The sequence below is a fragment of the Melanerpes formicivorus genome, unplaced genomic scaffold (genome assembly GCF_026170545.1).
Source record: "Melanerpes formicivorus ecotype bairdi unplaced genomic scaffold, bMelFor1.0.p_v2 SCAF_19, whole genome shotgun sequence".
Lineage (NCBI taxonomy): Eukaryota > Metazoa > Chordata > Aves > Piciformes > Picidae > Melanerpes > Melanerpes formicivorus.
Genome location: NW_027142371.1, coordinates 14,858,555 through 14,880,098, shown reverse-complemented (window position 1 = coordinate 14,880,098; position 21,544 = coordinate 14,858,555). Strand labels below are relative to the sequence as shown.

Here is a 21,544-nt window from a genome sequence, read left to right as displayed (position 1 = left end):
CTGAGGCTGTTTCTCCTCTCTTGTTCCTTGGGAGCAGAGCCCAGCCCCCCCTGGCTCCAGCCTCCTCTCAGGGAGCTGCAGGGAGCAGTGAGCTCTCCCTCAGCCTCCTCCCCAGGCTGAGCACCCCCAGCCCCCTCTGCTGCTGCCCCCAGCCCCTTCCCTGCCCCTCTCCAGCCCCCTGCTCAGCTCTGCAGGGCAGCAGCTGCTGGGGCTCCACTGCTGCCCTCTGCCCTTGGCTGGGTTCCTTTCCAGGAGGAAGCTGGAGGTGGTTTGGGTTCCTCTGCCTGCAGGAGCTCCTGGCTGTAATCATTAACCAGTGCCAGGCAGTGCCATGGCCTCTGCCTGGGCAGAAGCCAAGGCTGGCAGCAGCCCAAGGGCCTCGGGGCCAGCACCCTGCCCTCAGCACCCTGCCCTCAGCACCCACGAGTGCAGAGCTGAGCTGGGGGTGCCTCCAGCCCTGGGGGGGTTGGGGGAGCAGGCAGAGAAGCCCAGGGCCCATCCTGCTCAGGCCATGCCCAGGAGCTGCTCTGCACCAGCCCAGCCTGGCACCACTGGGCTGAAAATAACTCCAGCACATAAACCACTTCCTGCTGGCCTGGCATGAAGGAGCTGGGCAGTGCCCAGCTGCTGCTCCATGCTGAGGCTGACCCCTTGCCAGCAAGCCCTGGGCTGGTGCCACCAGCTCCAGGCTCAGCTAGGTGCCCTGCTGCCCAGCTCTTGGGGGCACAGTGGCATCCCCCCTGCTGGCAGCAGAATGTGGCAGGTGAGTTCTGGAAGGCTGGGTGCCAGGGTGCCAGGGTGATGTCCCACAGCAGGGGGGTGACACAGGGTGCCAGGGTGATGCCCCACACCAGGGTGATGCCCCACACCAGGGGATGTCACAGGGTGCCAGGGTGATGCCCCACACCAGGGGGGTGACACAGGGTGCGAGGGTGATGCCCCACACCAGGGGATGTCACAGGGTGCCAGGGTGATGCCCCACACCAGGGGATGTCACAGGGTGCCAGGGTGATGTGGCCATGCCCCATGGCAGAGGGATGCCCTGATTCAGACAAGCTCTGAACTCAGCTTTCCCACCCCCGGGGATGCCAGGGCTGGCACGTGCCCCGGGGCCCCTGGTGACAGCTGCAGGGTGTGTGGCACACCCTGTGCCAGTCAGGAGGCAGTGAGGTGGCAGCAGGAGCCAGCCACCCACACAGGGCTCACCGTGGGGCACCCAACCTCACCCCCCAGCAGCACCCTGGGACCCCAGCTGGGGCCAAACTCTGCTGGTGCCAGCAGGAGGGCTGAGGGCAGGGGTGAGGACCCCCCCGGGGCTTTGCTGGGGGCTCAGCCCCCCCACAGCATCACCAAGCTTGGAAGAGACCTCAGAGAGCCCAACCTGGCACCACAGACCCACGGCTGAACCATGGCACCAAGTGCCACATCCAATCCCCTCTGGAGCCCCTCCAGGGATGGGGGCTCCCTGCTCCCCTGGGGTGCCCAGATCCGGAGAAAGCCAACCCCAGCCCCAGCCCCAGCCCTGGCCCAGCCCCAGCCCTGGCCCCTTCCAGTCCTTGTCCCTGTCCCCAGCCCTGGCCCCATTCTTGTCCCTATCCCATCCCTGTCCCATCATTGTCCTCATGCCCATCCCTGTCCCCTTCCTATCCTTGTCCCCTGTCTCCATCCCTATCCCATCCCTGTCCCCTTCCAATCCCTGTCCTTATTCCATCCCCTGTCCCCATCCCAATCCTTGTCCCTGTCCCCAGCCCTGTTCCCTTCCAATCCTTGTCCCTCTCCCATCCCTGTCCCATCCCTGTCCCATCCCTGTCCCTGTCCCATCCCTGTCCCCATCCCAATCCTCGTTCCCATCCCCATCCCTGCAGTACCAGAGCCCTGTGCTTCCTCTTCCTCACCTGTGCCCTACCTGGCAGTGCTGTGGGTCAGCTGAGGCTGCCTGGCCCCTCCCTGGGCTGGGCACAGCTACAAAAGCCAGGGGCTGGGCAGAGGGTGGCACAGAGCGCCAGGAGCTGCTGGCAGGTGAGTGCAGGGCTGGGGGGTTGGGACCTGGGAGTCTTTGGGGTGCTGCTGGGTGCCACGGGACTCAGAGCTGGCTCTGGAGCTGTCCCCTGCCCCCTGACCTGAGGATGTGCCTGGGGGCAGGGCCGGGTGGCACAGCCTGGCTGTGGGCACAGCGCTGAGGGCCACAGAGGGGCAGAGGATTGATGTGGGGCACAGGGACTGTGAGGAGCAGCTGGAAGAACTGTGCCCCAGGGGCATCCTGCTCCCAGGCCTGGGTGACGCTGCCAGGGCCCCACTGGGCAGGGGAGCAGGGGAGAGGGACTCACCCCCAGCCAAGGGATGCCCAGGTGCCCAGCACACAGCCACCCCTGTGCCAGCTGCTGGGGACTGGGGAGGTGTGGTGGCCCTGGTGACATGCCCCTGAGTCACAGTGGGTGACAGAGCCAGGCACGAGATCTGGGAGGGATCCCCAGGCAGAGGCACCCTGGCCCTGTGCCACCCTGGCCCGGTGCCACCCTGTTCCTCTCTGCAGGCACAGCCCTGGCAGCCATGGCAATGCTGTACCCTTCCCTGGAGGACATGAAGGGTCACCAGATCCTGCAGGTCAGTGCCAGCTTGGCAGCGTCCTGGGGGGCTGGGGGTGAAAGCAGAGCCCCATGGGTGCCCAGAGCTGGGGGGCACAGCCCTGAGCAAACCTCTCCCCTGGCAGGCTCAGGCAGCAGCTGGCATCAGGACCCCTCCCACCACTGTGGCCAGCGAGAAGCCAAAGCTCAGCTCTGGCACCAGCAGCACAGGTTGGCATCAAGGGGGGGGCTGGCAGTGGGGGAGTGCTGGGGGCTTGGGTTGGGATGGAAGAGAGCCTGAAGGTCCTGGAGCCCAACCCTGGCCCCAGCCCTGCCAGGGCACCCCCAGCCCACAGCCCCAGCACCACAGCTGCACAGCTCTGAACCCCCCCAGGGATGGGCACTGCCCTGGGCAGCCTGGGCCAGGCCTTGGCACCCCCCAAGGGGCAGAAACTGTTCCTCGAGTCCAACCCAAACCTCCCCCGGGCAGCCTGAGGCCATTCCAACCCGAACCTCCCCCGGGGCAGCCTGAGGCCATTCCAACCCGAACCTCCCCCGGGGCAGCCTGAGGCCATTCCAACCCAAACCTCCCCCGGGGCAGCCTGAGGCCATTCCAACCCGAACCTCCCCCGGGGCAGCCTGAGGCCATTCCAACCCGAACCTCCCCCGGGGCAGCCTGAGGCCATTCCCTCTCCTTCCTAGGGGGCAGAGCCCAGCCCCAGCCGGCTCCAGCCTCTCCCCTCGGGCTCCCCCCAGCCGGCTGTGTGCCCAGGGGCTGGGGGCTGGGGGCGGGGGGCTGGGGGCTGGGGCTTTGTCTCCCCTGGCCCAAGGTCCCGGGGGGGTTCCAGGGCGGGGAGGCTGTGGCAGGGTGCTGGGCACCCCCCAAGCTGAAGCCACCCTTGCTGTGTCCCCAGCACCCCCTGTGCTGTACCCCAACCTGGCAGAGCTGGAGAGCTACATGGGGCTGGCTCTGTCCAGTGAGGAGATCCAGAAGAACCTGGAGGAGTCCAAGGTGGGTGCTGGGCTGAGGCTGTGCCCCCTGTGCCAGGACCCCCCCCATGCCACACCGATGGGGGGGGGAGCGCTGTCCCTCCGGGGCCTCATCCTGCCTGGCGAAGCAAGCCAGCGCCCCCCGAGGGCTGATGTGCGCCCCCCCTTGTGCCCCACCCCCACCCCTGCTGACCCCTGGCTCCATCCCAGGCGCTGAGCCCCCTTGGGCACCCCCCGGGGCGGGTGGTTGCCCCCCTGAGCGGGCACAACGCGGGGCTGCGGCGGGCAGAGATCAAAGCTGGGCTGAGGGAGATTCACCTCTGCAAGGACGAGAGGGGCAAGACCGGGCTGCAGCTCAAGAACGTCGACCAGGTGAGGGCTGGGCTGGCACAGCCTGGCACAGCCTGGCACGGCACGGCTTGGCACGGCTTGGCACGGCTTGGCACGGCTCGCTGGGTGCATCGTGGCATGGCACAGCCTGGGTTTGGGGTCCCACAGCTTGGCATGGTGCAGCAGGGCATGGCACAGCGTGGGGCAGCACAGCTTGGCATGGTGCAGCAGGGCAGGGCATGGCACAGTGTGGGGCAGCACAGCTTGGCATGGTGCAGCAGGGCAGGGCACAGTGTGGGGCAGCACAGCTTGGCATGGTGCAGCAGGGCAGGGCACAGTGTGGGGCAGCACAGCTTGGCATGGCACAGTGTGGGGCAGCACAGCTTGGCATGGTGCAGCAGGGCAGGGCAGAGTGTGGGGCAGCACAGCTTGGCATGGTGCAGCAGGGCAGGGCATGGCATGGCACAGGGCAGTGTGGTGCCCCATGACAAGGTATGGCACAGCACAGTCCACCACAGCATGGCAGTGGGGGCAGCAGGGTGGGTGCCATGGCACATTGGCAGGCACAGGTCGCTAGGGCGTGGCACGGCACGCCCCCCCCGCCCGTGCCAAGCCCGTGCCAAGCCCGTGCCACGTCCCCAGGGCATCTTCGTGCAGCTGGTGAAGGCCAACTCCCCCGCGGCGCTGGTCGGGCTGCGCTTTGGCGACCAGGTGCTGCAGATCGACGGCAGGGACTGCGCAGGCTGGAGCAGTGCCAAGGCACAGCGGGCACTGAAGAAGGCAAACCCCGAGAAGATCGTCATGGTGGTGCGGGACCGGTGAGTGGGCACGGCCGGGCGCGGCAGGGCACGGCAGGGCACGGCCGGGCACAGCAGGGCACAGCCAGGCACGGCAGGGCACAGCCAGGCACGGCAGGGCACGGCAGGGCACAGCAGGGCACAGCAGGGCACAGCAGGGCACGGCAGGGCACAGCCAGGCACGGCAGGGCACAGCAGGGCACAGCCAGGCACAGCAGGGCACAGCAGGGCACAGCCAGGCACGGCCGGGCACGGCAGGGCACAGCAGGGCACAGCCAGGCACGGCAGGGCACAGCAGGGCACGGCAGGGCACAGCAGGGCACGGCCGGGCGCGGGCGGGGGGGGTGCCGGTGGCAGTGCCAGCCCTGAGGCTGCGGTCCCTGCAGCCCATTCCAGCGCACGGTGACGGTGCACAAGGACAGCAGCGGGCACCTTGGCATGGTGGTGAAGAAGGGCAGGATCGTCTCGCTGGCCAGGGACAGCTCTGCCGCCCGCAACGGGCTGCTCACTCACCACTACCTCTGCGAGCTCAACGGGCAGAACGTCGTTGGCATGAAGGTAGGGGCCGGGCACACCGGGTGCTGCTCAGCGTGCCCAGGACCCGGCCCAGGGCGGCTGTGAGGACGGCGGGCACGGCCTGGCACCCCCACGCCACCCTCTCGCTCTCTCCCGCAGGATAAGCAGCTGGCAGAGGTGCTGGCAGGGGCTGGCAACGTGGTGACCCTGACGGTGATCCCGGCGGTGATCTTCGAGCACATGGTCAAACGGTGAGCCCCCGGGCACGGTGCCCACCCCCCCACACCCCGGCCCCCAGGGGGCCCCCAGGTGGGACCCCCTTGGGCTCCCTTCACTGAATGCCCACCTCTGTGCCCAGGCTCTCTCCAGGGCTGATGAAGTCGTCCATGGACCACTCCATCCCTGACCTCTGACGTGGTGGCTGCCAGCCTGGGGGGGCACATGCCAGCGTGGGCAGCCCCTGGAAGCTCGGAGGCACTGCTGGAGGTCCTCCTGCAGCATCCCCAGAGTCTGGCACAACCTCCTTGTGCCTACAGTGTCGGGGGGGGGCTGAGGGGGCCCCCAGCGTGTGGTGCCCCCTCCCTGGCTCTCTCCTCCCTCTTACCAGCAGGGCTCACAGAAAGGGTCGGAAGGGACCTCAGAGATCCTCCAGTGCCAACCTCCTGCCAGGGGCAGGGACACCTCCTCCTAGACCTCACCCAGCCTGGCCTTGAACACCTCCAGGCAGGGGGCAGCCACAGCCTCCCTGGGCAGCCTGTGCCAGGCTCTCCCCTCCCTCACTGCCAGGAATCTCTTCCCCATCCCCAGCCTGGCTCTGCCCTCCTCAGGCTCTGTCCCTCACCCACCACGGACTGGTTTGGGTGGGAAGGGACCTTAGAGACCACCGAGCTCCAACCCCCTGCCAGGGGCAGGGACACCTTCTAGACAGCAAAACCAACTGGCTGAGGGCCTTGGGCTGGGGATGACCCTTGGGCTGGGGTCTCAGGCCTCTTCTCCCCCCCCCTGTGCCCCCCAGCTGAGGGCAGAGCCCAGAGGCTGGCTCCAGCCACAGCAGACACAGACCCAGCGACGTTTATTAGACATCCACCACAGACAGCGAGTACAGGAGGGGAGCAGGGGGTGGGGGAGAAAGGAGCTGGGGGCAGCAGGGCGGGGGGGGGGAACAAAAACTGGGGAGGGGGCGGGGGGGGGAGGGAGGCTACAGCTGGTTCAGTTCTGTATGTAAAAAATATATTCTCTGGCTTTGTCTCTCCTGTCTGCTCACGGTCAGGCCTCGGCCAAGCTCGGGGGGGCTCACAGACGTCTACACAGCTCCACAAACACATTGCACAAGGGCCAGGGGGCGTGGGGGGCGTAGCCCAGCTCCCCCTGCCTCACCCCCTCACCCCTCCCCATCCCCCCCCAAGTAAAACATCACCCCAGCCCCCCAGGGTGGTGCTACCCACCCCCACCCAGCACCCATGGGTGGTGGGAGAGGGGTTGGGGAAGTTGGGGGAGGGGGGGGGAAAGGGGGGGTACAAAACACTGTTGAAGTTCAAGTCACAAAGAAGCCACAGACATTCGTGGGGGGTGGGAGTTGTGCCCCTCCCCAGCCCCCCCTGAGCAATCCTTTTGCTGTCTTTGATGTTCAAGAAGGGGAGGGGGGAGGGGGAAGGGGAGGGGGAGTGGCAAAAGGCATTTTTGCTGTTCTGGAGGCCACCAGTAAAAGTGGGGAGTGGGCTGGGGGGGGGCAGGTGAAGCTCTTCAGCTCTGCCTGCACCCCCTGGCACTGGCAGCCCTGAGCTCCAGCACGGTGTGGTGCCACCCATCACCACCAGCAGAGCCACCCCCCACCTACCCCCACCCCATGGTGGCCAGAACCGGGGCTGGGGGCTCCTCCTCCATCACCCTGGGCCCCCTCCCACCAAGCAGGCCCCAGTCTGTACCCCAAACTAAAAGTGAACATAGTGCAAAGCAGAGGGAGGGGGCAGCCAGGCTCCTCCGGGGGCAGCCAGCTCCCTGCCAGCTCCCGGCCCAAGGGTGGCTTGAAGGGAGGCCAGGCAGGGCCCAGCCATGGCACCACCTCCATGGAGGCAGGAGGATGGACACCAACGTGGGTCAACAGATGCCCCTTGGTCATCCACACCCTCCCAAACCAGTCCAGAGCTGGTGCCAGTGTCCAGGTGGGTTCCCCCCACCCTGCCACCCACGGCCAGGCTTGGCCATCCTGGTGCCACCCGCAGCTGGAGCAAGAAACACAGCCCGGGGCAGGGGCTCCCCTGTGGCTCTTCCTGCTGCCAGGCAGGGCCAGGACAACCAAAAAGGTGAGTGCAGGGGAGAGCCCACCCGGGGGGGGCAGCCCCACAGCCCCCCTGCAGCCAGAGTGTCCATCGGGCAGGGGGCTGGTGCCCGTCAGTGCCACCTCCCACACTGCCTCCTGGCACCTCTCCTCCAGCAGGAGGGAGCCGGGGAGGGGGCACACGGCACACCCCACAGCACCCCTGCAGTCCCCTTCCCACCCAGCAGAGCCGGGGCCGCCTCGGGGCTTTACAATCAGCCGGTCGGGTCCGCGGCGGGGGGCGCCCAGGGCGGGTGCTGGGGAAGGGGGTGGGGGTCAGGGCTGGGCGCTGCCCCCCGGGCTGGCCACGGGGCGGCAGCCCATCCTGCGGATGGAGTGCAGGGCGACGGTGCAGCAGCCCCGCAGCAGGGAGCTGATGTTGTAGATGGGCTGCCCCTGCCGGCGCTGCGAGCGGCACAGCCAGGCCACCGTGGGCACGGCGGGCACCACCACCGCCAGCAGATCCACGATGAAGTGGCGGCTCCAGTAGCTCTTGGAAGGGTTGGGGTCGCAGCCCGCGCCGGCCTCTGCCGCCTCCTCCTCCGCCACGCAGGCGATGGCCACCGAGGGGCCGGCGCTGGGCGGCTGCCGCACCGCGGGGTTGCGGCTGGCATCGCCCTCGGCGCTCGCCGGCGCCGCCTCGCCGGGCAGCAGGTCCGTGGTGCCCGCGGGGTTGGAGAGCTCGGGGCCGGGCATCACGTCTTCCATCTCAGACACCCAAGCCGAGGTGGGGCTGCCCAGGCTGCAAGCCTGGGACTTCATCACCTTCTCCAGGATGGTGTCCAGGTCGGGCTGGCAGGGCAGGAAGTCCGTCTGGCTGGCACGCTCCTGCATGCAGCTGGCCTGCACCCCTGCCTCCGCGCTGCCCCGCAGCCCCAGCAGCTTCTCGTAGGCGCTGGAGCTGGAGGGGAGGCGGGGGACGGGCTCGCCCCCCACCTCCAGCGGGTCCGTGTGGCCCGGAGCCTCCTCCGCCCCCACGAAGCCGCTGTCGGCCCCCTCGTCCAGCGAGATGGTCTGCGAGCCGCCCACGTTGCGGTCCCCGGCGCCTTGGTCGCTCAGCTTGGTGTAGGTGGAGCTGCGGGTGAGGGACCGCGCCGGGGACCCCCCTGCGGACTCGCCGGCGCCCTCCTCCTTCAGCGCCCCGTTCTGCGCCACCTCCATGCTGTGCAGCAGCGTCTCCAGCTTCTTGTTCTGGATGTTGATGTCCACGAAGTACTTCTGCAGCCCTTTGTCCTTCTCCAGCAGGTTGTTCTTCACCGTGTCGATGACCTGCTTCAGCTGCTTGATCTCCTTGCGGGCTTCCTTCAGCGCCAGCTGTGCCTCCACGCGGTGGCACTCCTCCTCGATCCAGTCCTCCTGCATCCGGGACAGCTGCGTCTTCAGGTCCTCGATCTCGGCATCCCTGCGAGGCACGGGGAGGGCAACCTCATTCCTGGCCCTGAGCCGGAGCTGGAGCACCACTGACACCCACAGGTGGGACCCAGGGAGGGACCCAGCAGTTTGGGGACCCTCAGGAGTGATGCCCAAGGACCTTTGGGGGTGGTGGTTTGGGGACCCTCAACTGTGATGCCCAAGGTCCTCCAGGAGAGGTGCTTGGGAGCCTTCAGGAGTGTTGCCCAGGGACCCCTGGCAGTGATGCCCAGCCCTTTTCCAGAGGGAATATAGGAAGCAATTCATGGCAGGGAGGCTGGGGAGAGCCTGGCACAGGCTGCCCAGGGAGGCTGTGGCTGCCTCCTTCCTGCAGCTGCTCAAGGCCAGGCTGGGTGAGGCCTTGAGCACCCTGAGCTGGTGGGAAGTGCCCATGGCAGAGGGCTGGTGCTAGATGATCTTTAAGGTGCCTTCCAGCCCAAGCCCCTCTGTGCTCCCTGGCAGCAGGGCCCAGGGCTCCCCAGGGCTGCGTGGGGCCGGGCAGAGCCGTGCCGGGCGCGTGGCAGCTGGCACGCTGGCCAGGACGTGCCTAAGCCCGGGAGGAGCAGATGGGGATTAGCCACCCTCTGACGCTGGAATTCAGAGGAAGAGTGGCAGAGACTTAACTGGGGACACAGGGGACAGCACAGCCACCACAGGTGGGACACAGGGACTCTGTGGCCCCCAGACTGGCATCTCCCTTGTGGCAGCGCCAGACGCCCACAGCGCTGCAAAGCTCTGAACGCTGTGCCTGGGCACGAGCCCCAGGGCAGGATGCAGCGCTGGGAACAGAAAGCACCCAGGAGGACCAGCCCCAGGCAGGAGGTGTCACTGTGGGTGGTGACAGCTGGTGCCAGGACCCCTCCTGACGTCTCCCATGCCAGGGGGTGCCTGTGCCCACTGCCCCTGTGCCCCTCACCTGTCCTGCAGCCTCTCCTGCGTGTCCTTCAGGCGAGCCTTCAGGTGCCGGATGCAGACCTCCTTCTGCTGCAGGGGGGTCAGGTACTGCTCTGGCGTCGGTGGCTTTATCCCATGGTTGTCACTGCAGAGGTTGTACTTGGAGGAGCGCCTGTGGGGACACAGATGTCACCCACCTGTGGCTGCCAGTGCTGGTGCCAGCCCAGGCTTGGCAGAGGGAGCACCAGGGAGATGCCTGCTCTTGGGGTGCAGCCCTGCAGCACCTCCCTGCAGGGGATAGGGTGTCACAGGGCACTGTGCCATCTGCAGGGGGTGGGCATAACTCCTGACCCTGTTGGCACTGCCCACAGCCACCAAGCCCTCTGCAGAGCTGCAGGTTTTGCCAGGGCACCAGGTGCATGAGCAGAGGCAGAAGCAGGTGGGCACCCAGGTCTCATCCAGATGTGGCTTGGAGACCCCAGGGTGGGATCAGCCCCATCAGGGCAGGGGGCAGAAGCTGGGTGATGGGAGGGCTTGGGATGAAACAAGTTGGAGCTGGTGGCTGAACTGCCCCAGGAGGCAGCTGTGGCATCCAACATCTGCCCTGGCTGAGCCAGTGCCACATCCTGACCCTCCTTGTGCCACCACTGGGGTGAACGAGGTGACATCTCTGGCCCAAAGCCCAGGGCAGCGTGGAGAGCAGGGGCTGGCCAGTGCCAGGGCTGCATGCCCCAGCTGGGAGGGCACAGACAGAGCTTTGTACTGCACAAGGTGCTCCTGCCCTGCAGCAGCATGGAGCAACCCCCTGGGCATGGCACCAGGGTAGACCCAAACTCCTGGGCATTGCAGCAGGATGGACCCAAAGCCCTGGGCATGGCACGAGGTTGGATCTAACTCCATCGGCATGGCACCAGGGTGGGCCAAACCCCCTGGGCATGGCAGCAGGATGGGTCCAAGCCCCTAGGCATGGTACCACAGTGGATGAAACTCCCTATGCATGGCAGCAGGGTGGACCCAACGCCCTGGATGTGGAAGCAGGGTGGAGGGAGCTCTCTGTGCATGGCAGCAGGGCAGCCCAAGCCCCCGGTGCGTGGTGTCAGGCAGCCCAGAGCCTTCAGCCAGGGACAGAGGACCAGGTCAGGAGCAGCCAGGCAGGGCTGTGGCCTCACAGCACCCCTTGGTGGGTGCTGTCCGTGCCCTGAGCACACCAGGAGCATCCTACCAAGAAGCCAGGCTGCTGCCAGCCCTCTCCAGGCCTTTGCCAAGCAGCAGGAGGGGATGGAGACTCAGCTTTGTCCGCTCTGGAAGGCCCCAGGGGCGGCAGGAGGGATGCGTGCAGCGCGCAAGCCACAGCCACAGCAGGACAGAGGGGAGGGCACGGCGGGGGGAAGACACAACAAGGTGTGGAAGAAGAGAAATGGGAGGTCTACAAGACAAACCAGCAGCTCCACCAGCTCTGGCTCCCCCGGCCACCAAGGCCACAGCCTCGCTCCACCGTGCTGCCTGCGCTCCTGTGCCCACCAGGGCACCCTGCGGGCGAAGGGTTACCTTGGGGTGGGGCTGCTGTCGCTGCCCTTGTAGGAGCCAGAATTGCTGCTGCTGCTCAGCGAGGAGGTGCCGTAGGTGTCCCTCCCGGGGGGCGAGGGGCGCCTGGAGGCAGGGAGAAGAGGCTGTGTCTCAGGCCGAGTGGCTGAGGGCGCTGAAGACTTAAAGAAGGAGGCAAAGCCACTCCGTCCATAAAGCCCGCGACTGCCAACCACCACACCGAGAACACACAAGACAAAAGGGACAAAACAAACAGCAGGGATCAAAGGCACGGACACGGTGACGGGCACAAAGGCAGGGCTCGGCTCGGGGCGGGGGGGGGCTGCCCCGGTCCGCTCCCCTCCTCCCCTGCTGGGGCATTCCCTGGCTGCTGGCACAGCAGCCCTGCAGCCTGAGGGCCGGGAGAGCCCCGGGAGCGTGGCCGCAGCCAAGCTGAAGCCACCCTGCTGCCTGCTCCGCACCTGGAGGGGGCAGCTGGACCTTTTCTCTCTGCCAGTGCCTAACCAACGGCAGCCCAGGCCGTGGAGCCCTTCGGAGGGCACTGAATGGCTTCTTCCCCTCTCTTTTCTCCCCTCTTTCATCACTGCAGCTCCAGCAGAGGCTTTGCCAGGGCTACCAAACCTCCCAGCGTCGCCACCACAAGCCCAGCGCCCTGGCGCCGCTGCGGGGACCCTCCCCCCACGCCTGCCTTTGCCCGGACGGACAGAAGGGTGGGTCCCAGCCGTGGCAGGGACAGACAGAGGGACAAGGAGGGGTGCAGCACTCAGGGGCTGCATGCACGGTGGGCAGCGCTGTGCGGTGAGCAGCCACATGCGAGCCCCCGAAAGCCGTGGGGGGTGCGTGGGGGCTTCGTGCTGCCAGGTGGCAGTTGGAGGTGTAGGTGGGGATCGGTCCCTCCCTGCTGCCAGCTGGGAGATGTGCCAGGCGGGCACTGGTGCCCGGGGAGGGGCAGAGGTTGAAGCATATTCACCTTCGCGATCCCGTGGACGAGCGTCTGCTCCCCGGCAGGGACATGGCCGCGGCGCCGCGGGTCCGGGGCGCTGCGGGTTAAACGCAACAGAGACAGGAGGTGAAGGCAGGGAAGGGCCCCGCGGGCACCGGGACCGCGCACAGGGGGCAGCTCCTGCGCCGCAGCATCCCTGCGGGCCCCCGGGGCCGCCCGCGCCGGGGCAGATGTGGCCTGGAGCCCTGCACATCTGGGCTGCCCGCTCCACGTGGCCCGGGGGTGCTGGTGCCCCAGGGCCTGCTCTGAGCTCGCTGCGTCCTCAGTCCCAAAGCACGGCAGAGAGCAGGAGGAAAGCAACCGGAGGTGTGCAGCTGCGGAGAGCCCTCAGCCCCGGCTGGCACAGTGCCCACCCCGCAGGTCGTTAGCGCCCCCCAGGGCACAGTGCCCAGGGGGTGGGGGTGCTGCTGCTCCCCTCTGGGGTGGATTTGCCCAGGGAGGACCCTGGCAGGGGGAAGCAGCTGAAGCAGCGCTCCTGAGTCAGCAGCACTGCAGACTGTGCCAATGCAGCAGAGTGAATCAGCAGCCCCAGCGCTGCCCAGCGCGGCCCCGGTGCCAGCGGCTGCTGCCAGTGCCATGTGAGGCTGCAGCACAGCCCAGGCTCGGCCTGCAGGGCCCCCCAGCGCTGCTGGCCACGGGGGGTCACCCCCCAGCCCTCACCTTGCCTGCTGTAGCTCCCCCCCAACCCTGAGCACCTCCCAGGCTGCAGGAGTTTGGAGGCCATGGCAGGGTTAGCTCTTTGTCCTCTCACAGCCCCACGCCCTGGCCTGAGGATGATGCCCTGGCCAGTGGTAGCCCCTGGCATCACCTCCTGCTCTTCCCCATCACAGCAGCTCCCCACATCTCAAACTGTGGTTCTGGGGTCCCTGAGAAGAGAATCACAGCATGGTTTGGGTTGGAAGAGGCCTTGAAGGTCATCAAGCCCAGCCCTTAGCCCAGCCCTGCCAGGGCACCACCAAACCATGGCCCTCAGCACCACAGCTCCAGGGCTTTGAAACCCCTCCAGGGATGGGGTCCCTCTGCCAGCACTGCAGATGGCACAAGTGCCCAGCACAAAGGTTGGTACCACAGGTGGGGGCTCCTGCCAGCACCACAGAGCCTGCCCCAGCACCCACAGGCAGGAAGACCTCACTGGGGAAGCCTGGATTTGGCCCCATGCCTGGCAAGCTCAGTTCCTCCTCCTCCCACTCTGCAGACACGTCTGGTGCCCATGCCAGGGCTTGATGCCTCTCCCAGCAGGATTAGGGGGTGAGAAACTCAGAGCAGCTGCAGGCAGCCTGCCCGAGGTCTGCCAGTGGGCACTGCAATGCCACAGAGGGGGCAGCACCACCCTGCCCCCTGCCTGGGTGCCCACCTCACAAGCACGATGGGCTGAGCATCTCCTCCAGCCAGCACCACCTTGCCAGGCTTGAGTTTCCACCCTGGCACCGAGTTGGCACTGTCCTTCCTCCCACATGGGCCACTTCAGCCTCCCCAGAAGCCTCCCCCTGCCCATGGGGCTGCAAAGGGCAGGCAGAGGCTGGGCAGAGCTGGCAGCAGAGCTCCAAGCATGGCACAATCCCACCCCTGCCTCCCAGGGCAGAGGGAACCACTCAGCACCTGGAGATTCACAGAGGGGCTGCCCCTGCCCTCCCATGGGATCCCTGCCAGCCTGGCACTGCCACTCTGTGGGGCTCTGCCTTTGGCTGCTGCAGCTGCTCATTGATTAGGCAGCAGGGAAAACACAGGGAGAGGGAATGGAAAATGCCAAAGGATGAATAACCACATCCCTGAGCCCGCTGCAGGCTCTCCAGCCAGGGGGTGACGGCAGCTGCGTGGTCCAGGGACAGAGGAGGCACCAGGAGAGGGTCACTGGAACCTGAGAACCATCTCTGGGCTGGGGCCTGGGGCAGGGAGCAGAGCAGGAAAGAGAAGAGCCCAGGGTAGGGTGAGCAGGGTCACTGCTCCCTGTCAGAACAGAACCTCAGCAGGGTTTGGGCTGGAAGAGACCTTGAAGGTCATGGAGTGCAGCCCTGAGCCCAGCACTGCCACCAAGCCAGGGCCCTCAGCACCACAGCTCCAGGGCTTGGACACCCCTGCAGGGATGAGGACTCCACCACTGCCCTGGGCAGCCTGGGCCAGGCCTGGGCAGCCCCCAAGGGCAAGAAATTGTTCCTCATGGCCAACCTGAGCCTCCCCTGGGGCAATGTGAGGCCATTTCCTGCTACTGGGGAGAAGAGCCCAAGCCTCACCTGGCTCCAGCTTCCTTCCAGGGGGCTGCACAGAGCCAGAAGGTCTCCTCCCAGCCTCCTCTCCTCCAGGCTGAACACCCTCAGCTCCCTCAGCTGGTTGGCACTCAAGCTGTGCTCCAGACCCTTCCCCAGCTCCAGCACCATCAGGGCCAGCAGAGCTGCCCATGGGCAGCCCCGTGCAGGGCAGGCAGCTCCTGCTCAGCACAGGGACAACAGAAGGCATCAGAAGAAACTCCTGGGGCTGGAGGCCAACCTGCCCCTGCCCCAGGGTCTGCAAGCCCCAAGCCCAAGGGTGGAGAAGATGAAGCCAGATCTCATCTGCCAGCTGAGATCTGGTGTGGAAAGGATTTCCTCCACCTTGTTTTGATCTCTGCAGAGCAAGGAGCACAGGGAGCATCCTGCAGCACTCAGGATAAGCTCAGGAGAATCCTTTGCCTGTGGATTGGTCCTTACAAGGCTGACAGAAGCAGCCTGTGCCCCAGGAGAGGACACATGGCCACGGCACAGGCTCTGGACAGACCCTGAGCAGCTCTCACCCAGCATCAGGAGCCAGTGCTGAGCACAGTGACACAAGCCAGGTGGTGCTCCTTGCAGCCCCATGCTGCTGGGACACATGGGCCTGGCTCTGAGACCCAGCCTGGGCTTGCAGTGACACCGAGGCTCTCACACAGAGGCTCCAGGACAGGGTCAGGGTGGTCTGAGGGCTGTTAGGTTGTCCCTGCACCGAGGAGCCCAGGAGGACCTGCTCAGTGCAGCAGCTCTGCAGCCACTCTGTCTCCCTGGGGTGCTGCTACAGCCAGGCTCTGGTGGTCCAGCTCTGCAGCTCACACCACAAAGCACCTCAAAAATGTTCCAGCTCTTGCAAAGCACCCCCAAAGGCAGCTGAGGGGCAGGCAGGATGAGCCCTGCCCCTGGGCAAGGGCTGATGCTCTCTGCTGGAGCCTCCAGCAGCCAAGCTCCCTGTGCACAGCTCCAGCCCTTGGTGGAGCACAAAGGAAGCTCTTCAGGAGGCAGCAGCACAGAGCAGGGCTTGTGCTGGGCTCCAGAGCCAGCCTGGGGGGCTCAGCCTAAATAAAAACCCTTGGCAAGGAAACAGCTGGAGGCAGAGCAGGAAAAGCTGGTACCCTGGGCAGGAAAAGCTGGCACCCCGGGCAGGAAAAGCTGGCACCCTGGGCAGGGGCACAGCCAGGCACAGGAGCCTCTCATCCCCAGGAGGAGCAGCCCCCCTCCCTCCCCCCCAGCCCCATTTCCCCCTGCCCTCACCAGCTCCAAGCACTTTCTGTGCTGTCATCAGCCCCAGGCACAGCACCAGCCCCAGGCACAGCACCAGCCCCAGGCACAGCACCAGCCCCAGGCAGGGCTCAGGTGTCCACTGCTCCAGTAACAGCATCCAGCACTGGCACCCCCAGCCATGGCACCCCCAGCCATGGCACCCCCCCAGCCATGGCACACCCCCAGCCATGGCACAGGCTGCTCAGCCTCAGTATGTTCCTGGGGGCCAGGAGTGCTGCCACCACCCAGAGTGGGTGGCACCAGGGTCCTGTGGGTGACACCAGGGGGCTGTGGGTGGCACCAGGGGGCTGTGGGTGCCCCCAACAGCTGCAGCCCCTGGTGTGTCTCCATCACTGTCTCTGGCAGTGCCAGAGGGCAGCTGGGGCAGCACCACCCCACTGATCAGAGCAAGCTGGTGGTGCACAGGCAGGCAGGGGGCAGAGCAGGGGCAGGCTGCCAGCAGAGCACCCTGAGGCTCAGCCTGCTGCCCCAGAGGAAGACTTGCCCAAGAACTGCAGCTCAGACACCCCTTGGGGCTTGCTGCCCTGCAGAGATGTCTCTGGCTGCTCCTCCAGGCCATGCCAGCAAAGGAGAGCTGGTGCTGGGCAGGCATCACCCCCCTTAGAGCCACAGGACCCCGGAGGGAGCCTCACCAGCAGCTGCCTTTCCCTGGGGGCTGCAGCAGCACAGCCTCTCACCCCGAGGTCTCTCTTTGCTCCACCTCTGCAGGGCTCAGCAGGACCCAGCTGCTGTGCTGGCCCCAGCAGCTCATCCTGCCCCCATGGGGAGCCTGCAGGGGAGGTGCAGGAGCAGGAGCAGCAGGGCCTGCTTGGCAGCCCCAGCCCTTGGCACGCAGCCCCCCAGGCCCAGCAGCCCCCATGGCTCCCAGCTCTGCTCACTGGTTACCCTGGAGGGGACCTTAGACATCAGCCAGCTCCAGCCCCCTGCCATGGGCAGGGACACCTCCCACCAGCCCAGGCTGCTCAGGGCCTCATTGAGCACCTCCAGGGAGGGCATCCACAGCCTGCCTGGGCAGCCTGTGCCAGTCTCTCCCCACCCTCACTGCTGCTTTCGTCGAGGTTCTCTCTGCCCTGCCTGGATTCCCTCTGGCCTGGACATTAGGAGCTGGCTCTGAGCCCAAGCATCTCAGGGCAGCTCCCCTGCTCCTGCAGGAACCTTGGGAGAGGAACCATGCCTGGCACATGCCAGCAGGCACCTTCCCTGCCCGTGTCTCCAGGCTCCCAGTGCTGATGAGATTAAAAGCAGAGAGCAGCAGGGGGAGGGAAATCACAGCTTGAGTTTTGTCAGGGAGTGAAAAGGGCTCCTTGGGAGCCTCCTCCCTGCCTTTCCACCACAGGCTCCTGCTTTGCCTCCCTTCCTTTAGCTGCACACTCCCAAGGTGCCAAGTGCTGGAGGTGGCAAACACCCAGCAGCCTGGCTGGGGAGAGGGCACCGTGCCCTCGGGGCAGCAGCAGTGCCAGCAGCAGTTTGTGCTTGAAAAGAGCCTGGGATGGGTTTTTTTTTGGGGGGAGGAGGAGGTGGGGAGCCAGGAGCTGCTTCATTCTTCTTCAGGAGTTTCCAAGGGAGCAGCAAGAAGCCTCCAGGGGCTGGGAAACTCTGTGCCCTGCTCCAGCAGAGCCAGGCTGAGCTTCACCTGGGTCCCAGGCAGCAGGAGCTGCTCCAGTCCACAGCAGAGCAGAGTGCTGGGGGCCAGAGCAGGGCCAGAGCAGGCAGGGTGTTTATGCAACACCCCCAGCAGCAAACACAAACAAAGAGAGCCCCAAACCACCCAGCCAGCCCCAAGCCAAGCCCCAAACCGCTGCTGCCAAGGGCTGTGTCGGGTCAGGGAGCTCAGGAGCATCTCTGCCTGTGGCTCTCTCGTTTGTTCTAAACTGCTGAGCTGACCCCCAGGAGATTAGAGGCAAACAGAGAGTGCTCCAAAAGCCTGGCTGGTGCAGCTCATCACTTTTCCAGCTGATCTGGCTGCAGCAGCAGCAGCAAACGGGGAGCTGGCAGCTCCTGGGCCCACAGCAGCTAGAAGCAAGGTGGCCTGAGAGGAGGGCAGGAGCTGGGCTCCTGCTGGGGCTCTGGAGGCACAAGGGGAAAAGGGGCAACAGCCCCGTGGCAAAAGCTGTGGCAGCAGCAGCAGGGCAGCTGGCACAGGGGGGCAGCTGGCACAGGGGGCAGCTGGCACAGGGGGAGGATGCAGGTGAGGTGGCAGCACCCTGAGTGCCCTGTGCTGCTGCTGTGCCAGGAGCTGAGCTGAAGGAAGGAAGGAAGGCAGCAGAAGGAAGAGCTCCTTCCTTTGGGATGCACAGGCAAAAACATGGAGGAGAAATGCAGCTCCCAGCTGCTCCTCCCCTCCACAGCTCCCTGTGCCAGGACCAGGTCTCCTCGCAGCACCTCGAGCTCTGGGCGCTGAGCAGAGCCAGCCCCAGCCCTCCCCAGCACCACCGTGGCCTACTTTAGCCACACACCAAACCTCCCACCTCAGCCCACCAGGGGCTGAGCAGAGGCATTACCCCCTCCAAGCCCCCACCCCCACCCCCCCAGAACCTCGGGAGGGCCAGGCCTGGAGAGCAGGAGCTGCACCTTCCTGCCCAAGGTCATGGCACCAGGCAGCCCCTCCCAGCCTTTCATAAGCACCACTGACCTTGTGGGGAGGAGGAAAAAGGAAGCCCCCCCTCACACCCCCCACCCCCTGGTGCCCCCTCAGCTCAGCAGGCAGCACCCAGGCTCTCTGGGGCCCTTTGGAGATGGAGCAGGAAAGCTGTTAAATAATCCTCCTGCAACCGCACCGCTGCGGCTCCTGCTCCCGGGGCTGGGGGCTGGGCTGGGGGCTGCAGAGACGGCCTGGGGGGCTGGGCTGGGGGGCTGGGGGCATGCAGGGAGGGGCTGGGGGTGTGATGTGGGGCTGGGGCATGCAGGGAGGGGCTGGGGGTGTGATGTGGGGCTGGGGCATGCAGAGAGGGGCTGGGACATGTGATGGAGGTCCAGGGCATGCAGGGAGATTGATGCATGCAGGGAGGGAGAGGGGCATGTGATAAGGGGGGGTCTGAGGGTCTGGGCATGTGGTGAAGGCCTCTTGTGTCTGAGAGGAGTCTGGGGTGTGCAGGGAGGCTCTGGTGCATGTGATGGAGGGCCAGGATATGCAGGGAGGCTCTGGTGCATGTGATGGAGGGCCAGAGCATGCAGGGAGGCTCTGGGGCATGCAGAGAGGCTCTGGTGCATGCAGGGAGGCTCTGGTGCATGTGGTGGAGGTCCAGGGCATGCAGGGAGGCTCTGGTGCATGCAGAGAGGCTCTGGTGCATGCAGGGAGGCTCTGGTGCATCTGCTGAAGGTGTCTAAGGCAAGAAGAAAGCGTCTGGGGCACGTGATGGAGATGTAGGGCACGCAGAGAGGGTCTGCTGCATGTGATAGAAGTGCAGAGCAGACAGCGAGGCTCTGGTGCATGCAGGCAGGGTCTGCTGCATGTGATGGGGGGGACTAAGGCAAGCAGAGAGGGTCTGTGGCATGTGGTGGGGGCCTGGTGCATGCAGGGAGGGTCTGGTGCATGCATTGCAGGTCTGGTGTGCATGATGGATACCCAATGCATGCTGTGGGGGTCCATATCCATGCAGTGCTTGTGGGGCAGGTCTGGTGTGCATGGTGTGGGTCCTGGTGCATGCAGTGGGGGTCTGGTGAGGGTGGCATGGGTCTGGTGCATGCAGTGGGGGTCTGGTGGGGGTGGCATGGGTCTGGTGCATGCAGTGGGGGTCTGGTGGGGGTGGCATGGGTCTGGTGCATGCAGTGGGGGTCTGGTGAGGGTGGCATGGGTCTGGTGCATGCAGTGGGGGTCTGGTGAGGGTGGCATGGGTCTGGTGCATGCAGTGGGGGTCTGGTGGGGGTGGCATGGGTCTGGTGCATGCAGTGCAGGTCTGATGGGTGTGATGTGTGTCTGGTGCAAGCCGTGGGGGTCTGGTGCATGCAATGCAGCTGTGCTGCAGGCCTGCTGCGTGACCCACCTCAATCAACCTCTTTCCTGTAGCTCCTCCCTGCAAGAGCCCCCCCCAGTGCAGAGCCCCATCCTGCAGGGCTCCCCCCACCCCACAACTGGCTGAGTCACGGCGGCCCCCCGGCCCCCCGCCCCCAGCCCCTCTCTTACCTGTGCAGGGTGGGGAGGGTCCCACCGATGTCCGGGGCTCCGGGGATAGGGTTGAGGGAGAGGGGAGGAGGGGGGGGAACGGCTCAGCGACCTGCAGGCGATGGGAGAGAGCAGGCGGTGAGCAGGGCTGCGCCGTGCCCGGCGCGGTGCCCCCCACCCCAGCCAGCCCCGCACCCTGCCCCGTCCCCATCACCTGCGCCGGCCTCCATGGGTGCGGCGGGGAGCGAGGGATGGAGGCAAGGATGGAGGCAGGGGGGAGGGATGGAGATGGGGAGGGAGGGAGGGAGGGATGAGCCTCGCAGCTGCGTAATTTGCCTCCCTCCTCTGCGCTCTTAAAGCGACGGCGACGCGGGTGCCTCCCCCCCCCGCCCTTGCAGGGTTTCCCCCCCCGTTTCTATGGCAACTCCTTTCTGCCGGGGTGCAGCACCCGAGGAAACTCACCCAAACAAGCCCTTAAGAGCCGCCCTGTGAGGTCACTGCCCGGCGGCGGAGCCCCGGGGGCTGGCTGATGCCCGGGGAGAGCTCTGCTCCTCTCCCGGCGTCACCTCTGAGGAGGAAGGGGTGGGGGGGAAGGAGGGGAGCCGGGGCACCACCCGGCCCTTGGAGTCCCCCCCTCAGCGTCCTAATTTCCATCTGATTAGTCCAGGTGCGAGGACAGGCTCAGGAACGACGCCGGTTCCTGCGGTTAAATAACTAACTGGAGGGGAATTGGCCTCGTCTGGAAGGGCTTCTCCCGGCGAGGTGATTCCAGCCGGCCCCGGGCTGGGCAAGCTGCAAGGATCAGCAGAGCCCAGCTGCTGCCCAGGGCTCCTGGCTGGAGAGGGTCCTGTCTGTGCCCTCCCCACTTGCTGGGTGGGAAATCGTGGTGGCAATCACCGGGACGGCACTGCTGGGGGCTCCGGCTCAGCCTGGGTGCTCATGGCGCTACTTACAGCTTGTCTTCATTAGCTGCTGAGCTTAACCTCTCTGTCTGATGAGCAATCCCAGCGTGGAGGGCTGGAAGGGACCTCTGGAGCTTATCCAGGCCAACCCCCTGCTCCAGCAGGGCACCCACAGCAGCCTGCCCAGGAGCACAGTGCCCAGGGAGGGTTGGAAGCTCTCCACACCAGGAGACTCCACAACCTCTCTGGGCAGCCTGCTCCAGGGCTCTGCTCCCTCACACCAAACAACTTTCTCCTCAGGGAACCTCTTGGCTGCCACTCTGTGCCCATTGCTCCTTGGCCTGTCCCTGGGCACCACTGAGCAGAGCCTGGCCCCAGCCTCTTGCCCCCCCACAGCTCCTTTAGCTCCTGCTGAGCATTGCTCAGCTCCCCTCTGGGGCTGCTCTGCTGCAGGCTCTCAGCCCCAGGGCTCTCAGCCTTTGCTCCTCACAGAGCTGCTCCAGGCCCTTCAGCATCTTCGTAGCCTCCACTGGACTCTCTCCAGCAGTTCTCTGTCTCTCTTGACCTGGGGAGCCCAGAGCTGAACCCAGTACTCCAACTCTGGCTTCAGCAGGACAGAGTAGAGGAGGAGGAGGAGGGGGAGAGCCTCC

General features: G+C 66.1%; 2 protein-coding genes across 5 annotated transcripts; one reads left to right on the top strand and one right to left on the bottom strand.

Annotated features, from left to right (window-relative positions):
• The first annotated feature begins 809 nt into the window (after positions 1-809).
• SDCBP2 (syndecan binding protein 2) lies at positions 810-6,334 on the top strand. 2 transcript variants are annotated; one of them, XM_068150268.1, is made up of 9 exons: positions 810-2,019; positions 2,534-2,604; positions 2,711-2,795; positions 3,479-3,576; positions 3,765-3,926; positions 4,527-4,702; positions 5,068-5,239; positions 5,357-5,448; positions 5,556-6,334. In XM_068150268.1, the coding sequence occupies exons 1-9, from the start codon at positions 1,455-1,457 to the stop codon at positions 5,608-5,610; spliced, it is 1,476 nt and encodes a 491-aa protein (XP_068006369.1). In that variant the 5' UTR covers positions 810-1,454; the 3' UTR covers positions 5,611-6,334. The 2 variants fall into 2 exon arrangements, with proteins under 2 accessions (XP_068006369.1, XP_068006370.1); XM_068150269.1 differs by having other exon boundaries at positions 810-2,604.
• On the bottom strand, positions 6,253-20,279 carry SNPH (syntaphilin). 3 transcript variants are annotated; one of them, XM_068150276.1, is made up of 6 exons: positions 20,207-20,279; positions 20,014-20,104; positions 12,334-12,403; positions 11,367-11,567; positions 9,841-9,990; positions 6,253-8,916 (listed from the first exon to the last, which is right to left on the bottom strand). In XM_068150276.1, exons 3-6 carry the CDS (start codon positions 12,375-12,377, stop codon positions 7,791-7,793), a joined length of 1,521 nt encoding a protein of 506 aa, XP_068006377.1. In that variant the 5' UTR covers positions 12,378-12,403; positions 20,014-20,104; positions 20,207-20,279; the 3' UTR covers positions 6,253-7,790. The 3 variants fall into 3 exon arrangements, with proteins under 3 accessions (XP_068006377.1, XP_068006378.1, XP_068006376.1); XM_068150277.1 differs by having other exon boundaries at positions 11,367-11,468; XM_068150275.1 differs by lacking the exons at positions 11,367-11,567; positions 20,207-20,279 and having other exon boundaries at positions 20,014-20,072.
• Between the last annotated feature and the right edge of the window lie 1,265 nt (positions 20,280-21,544).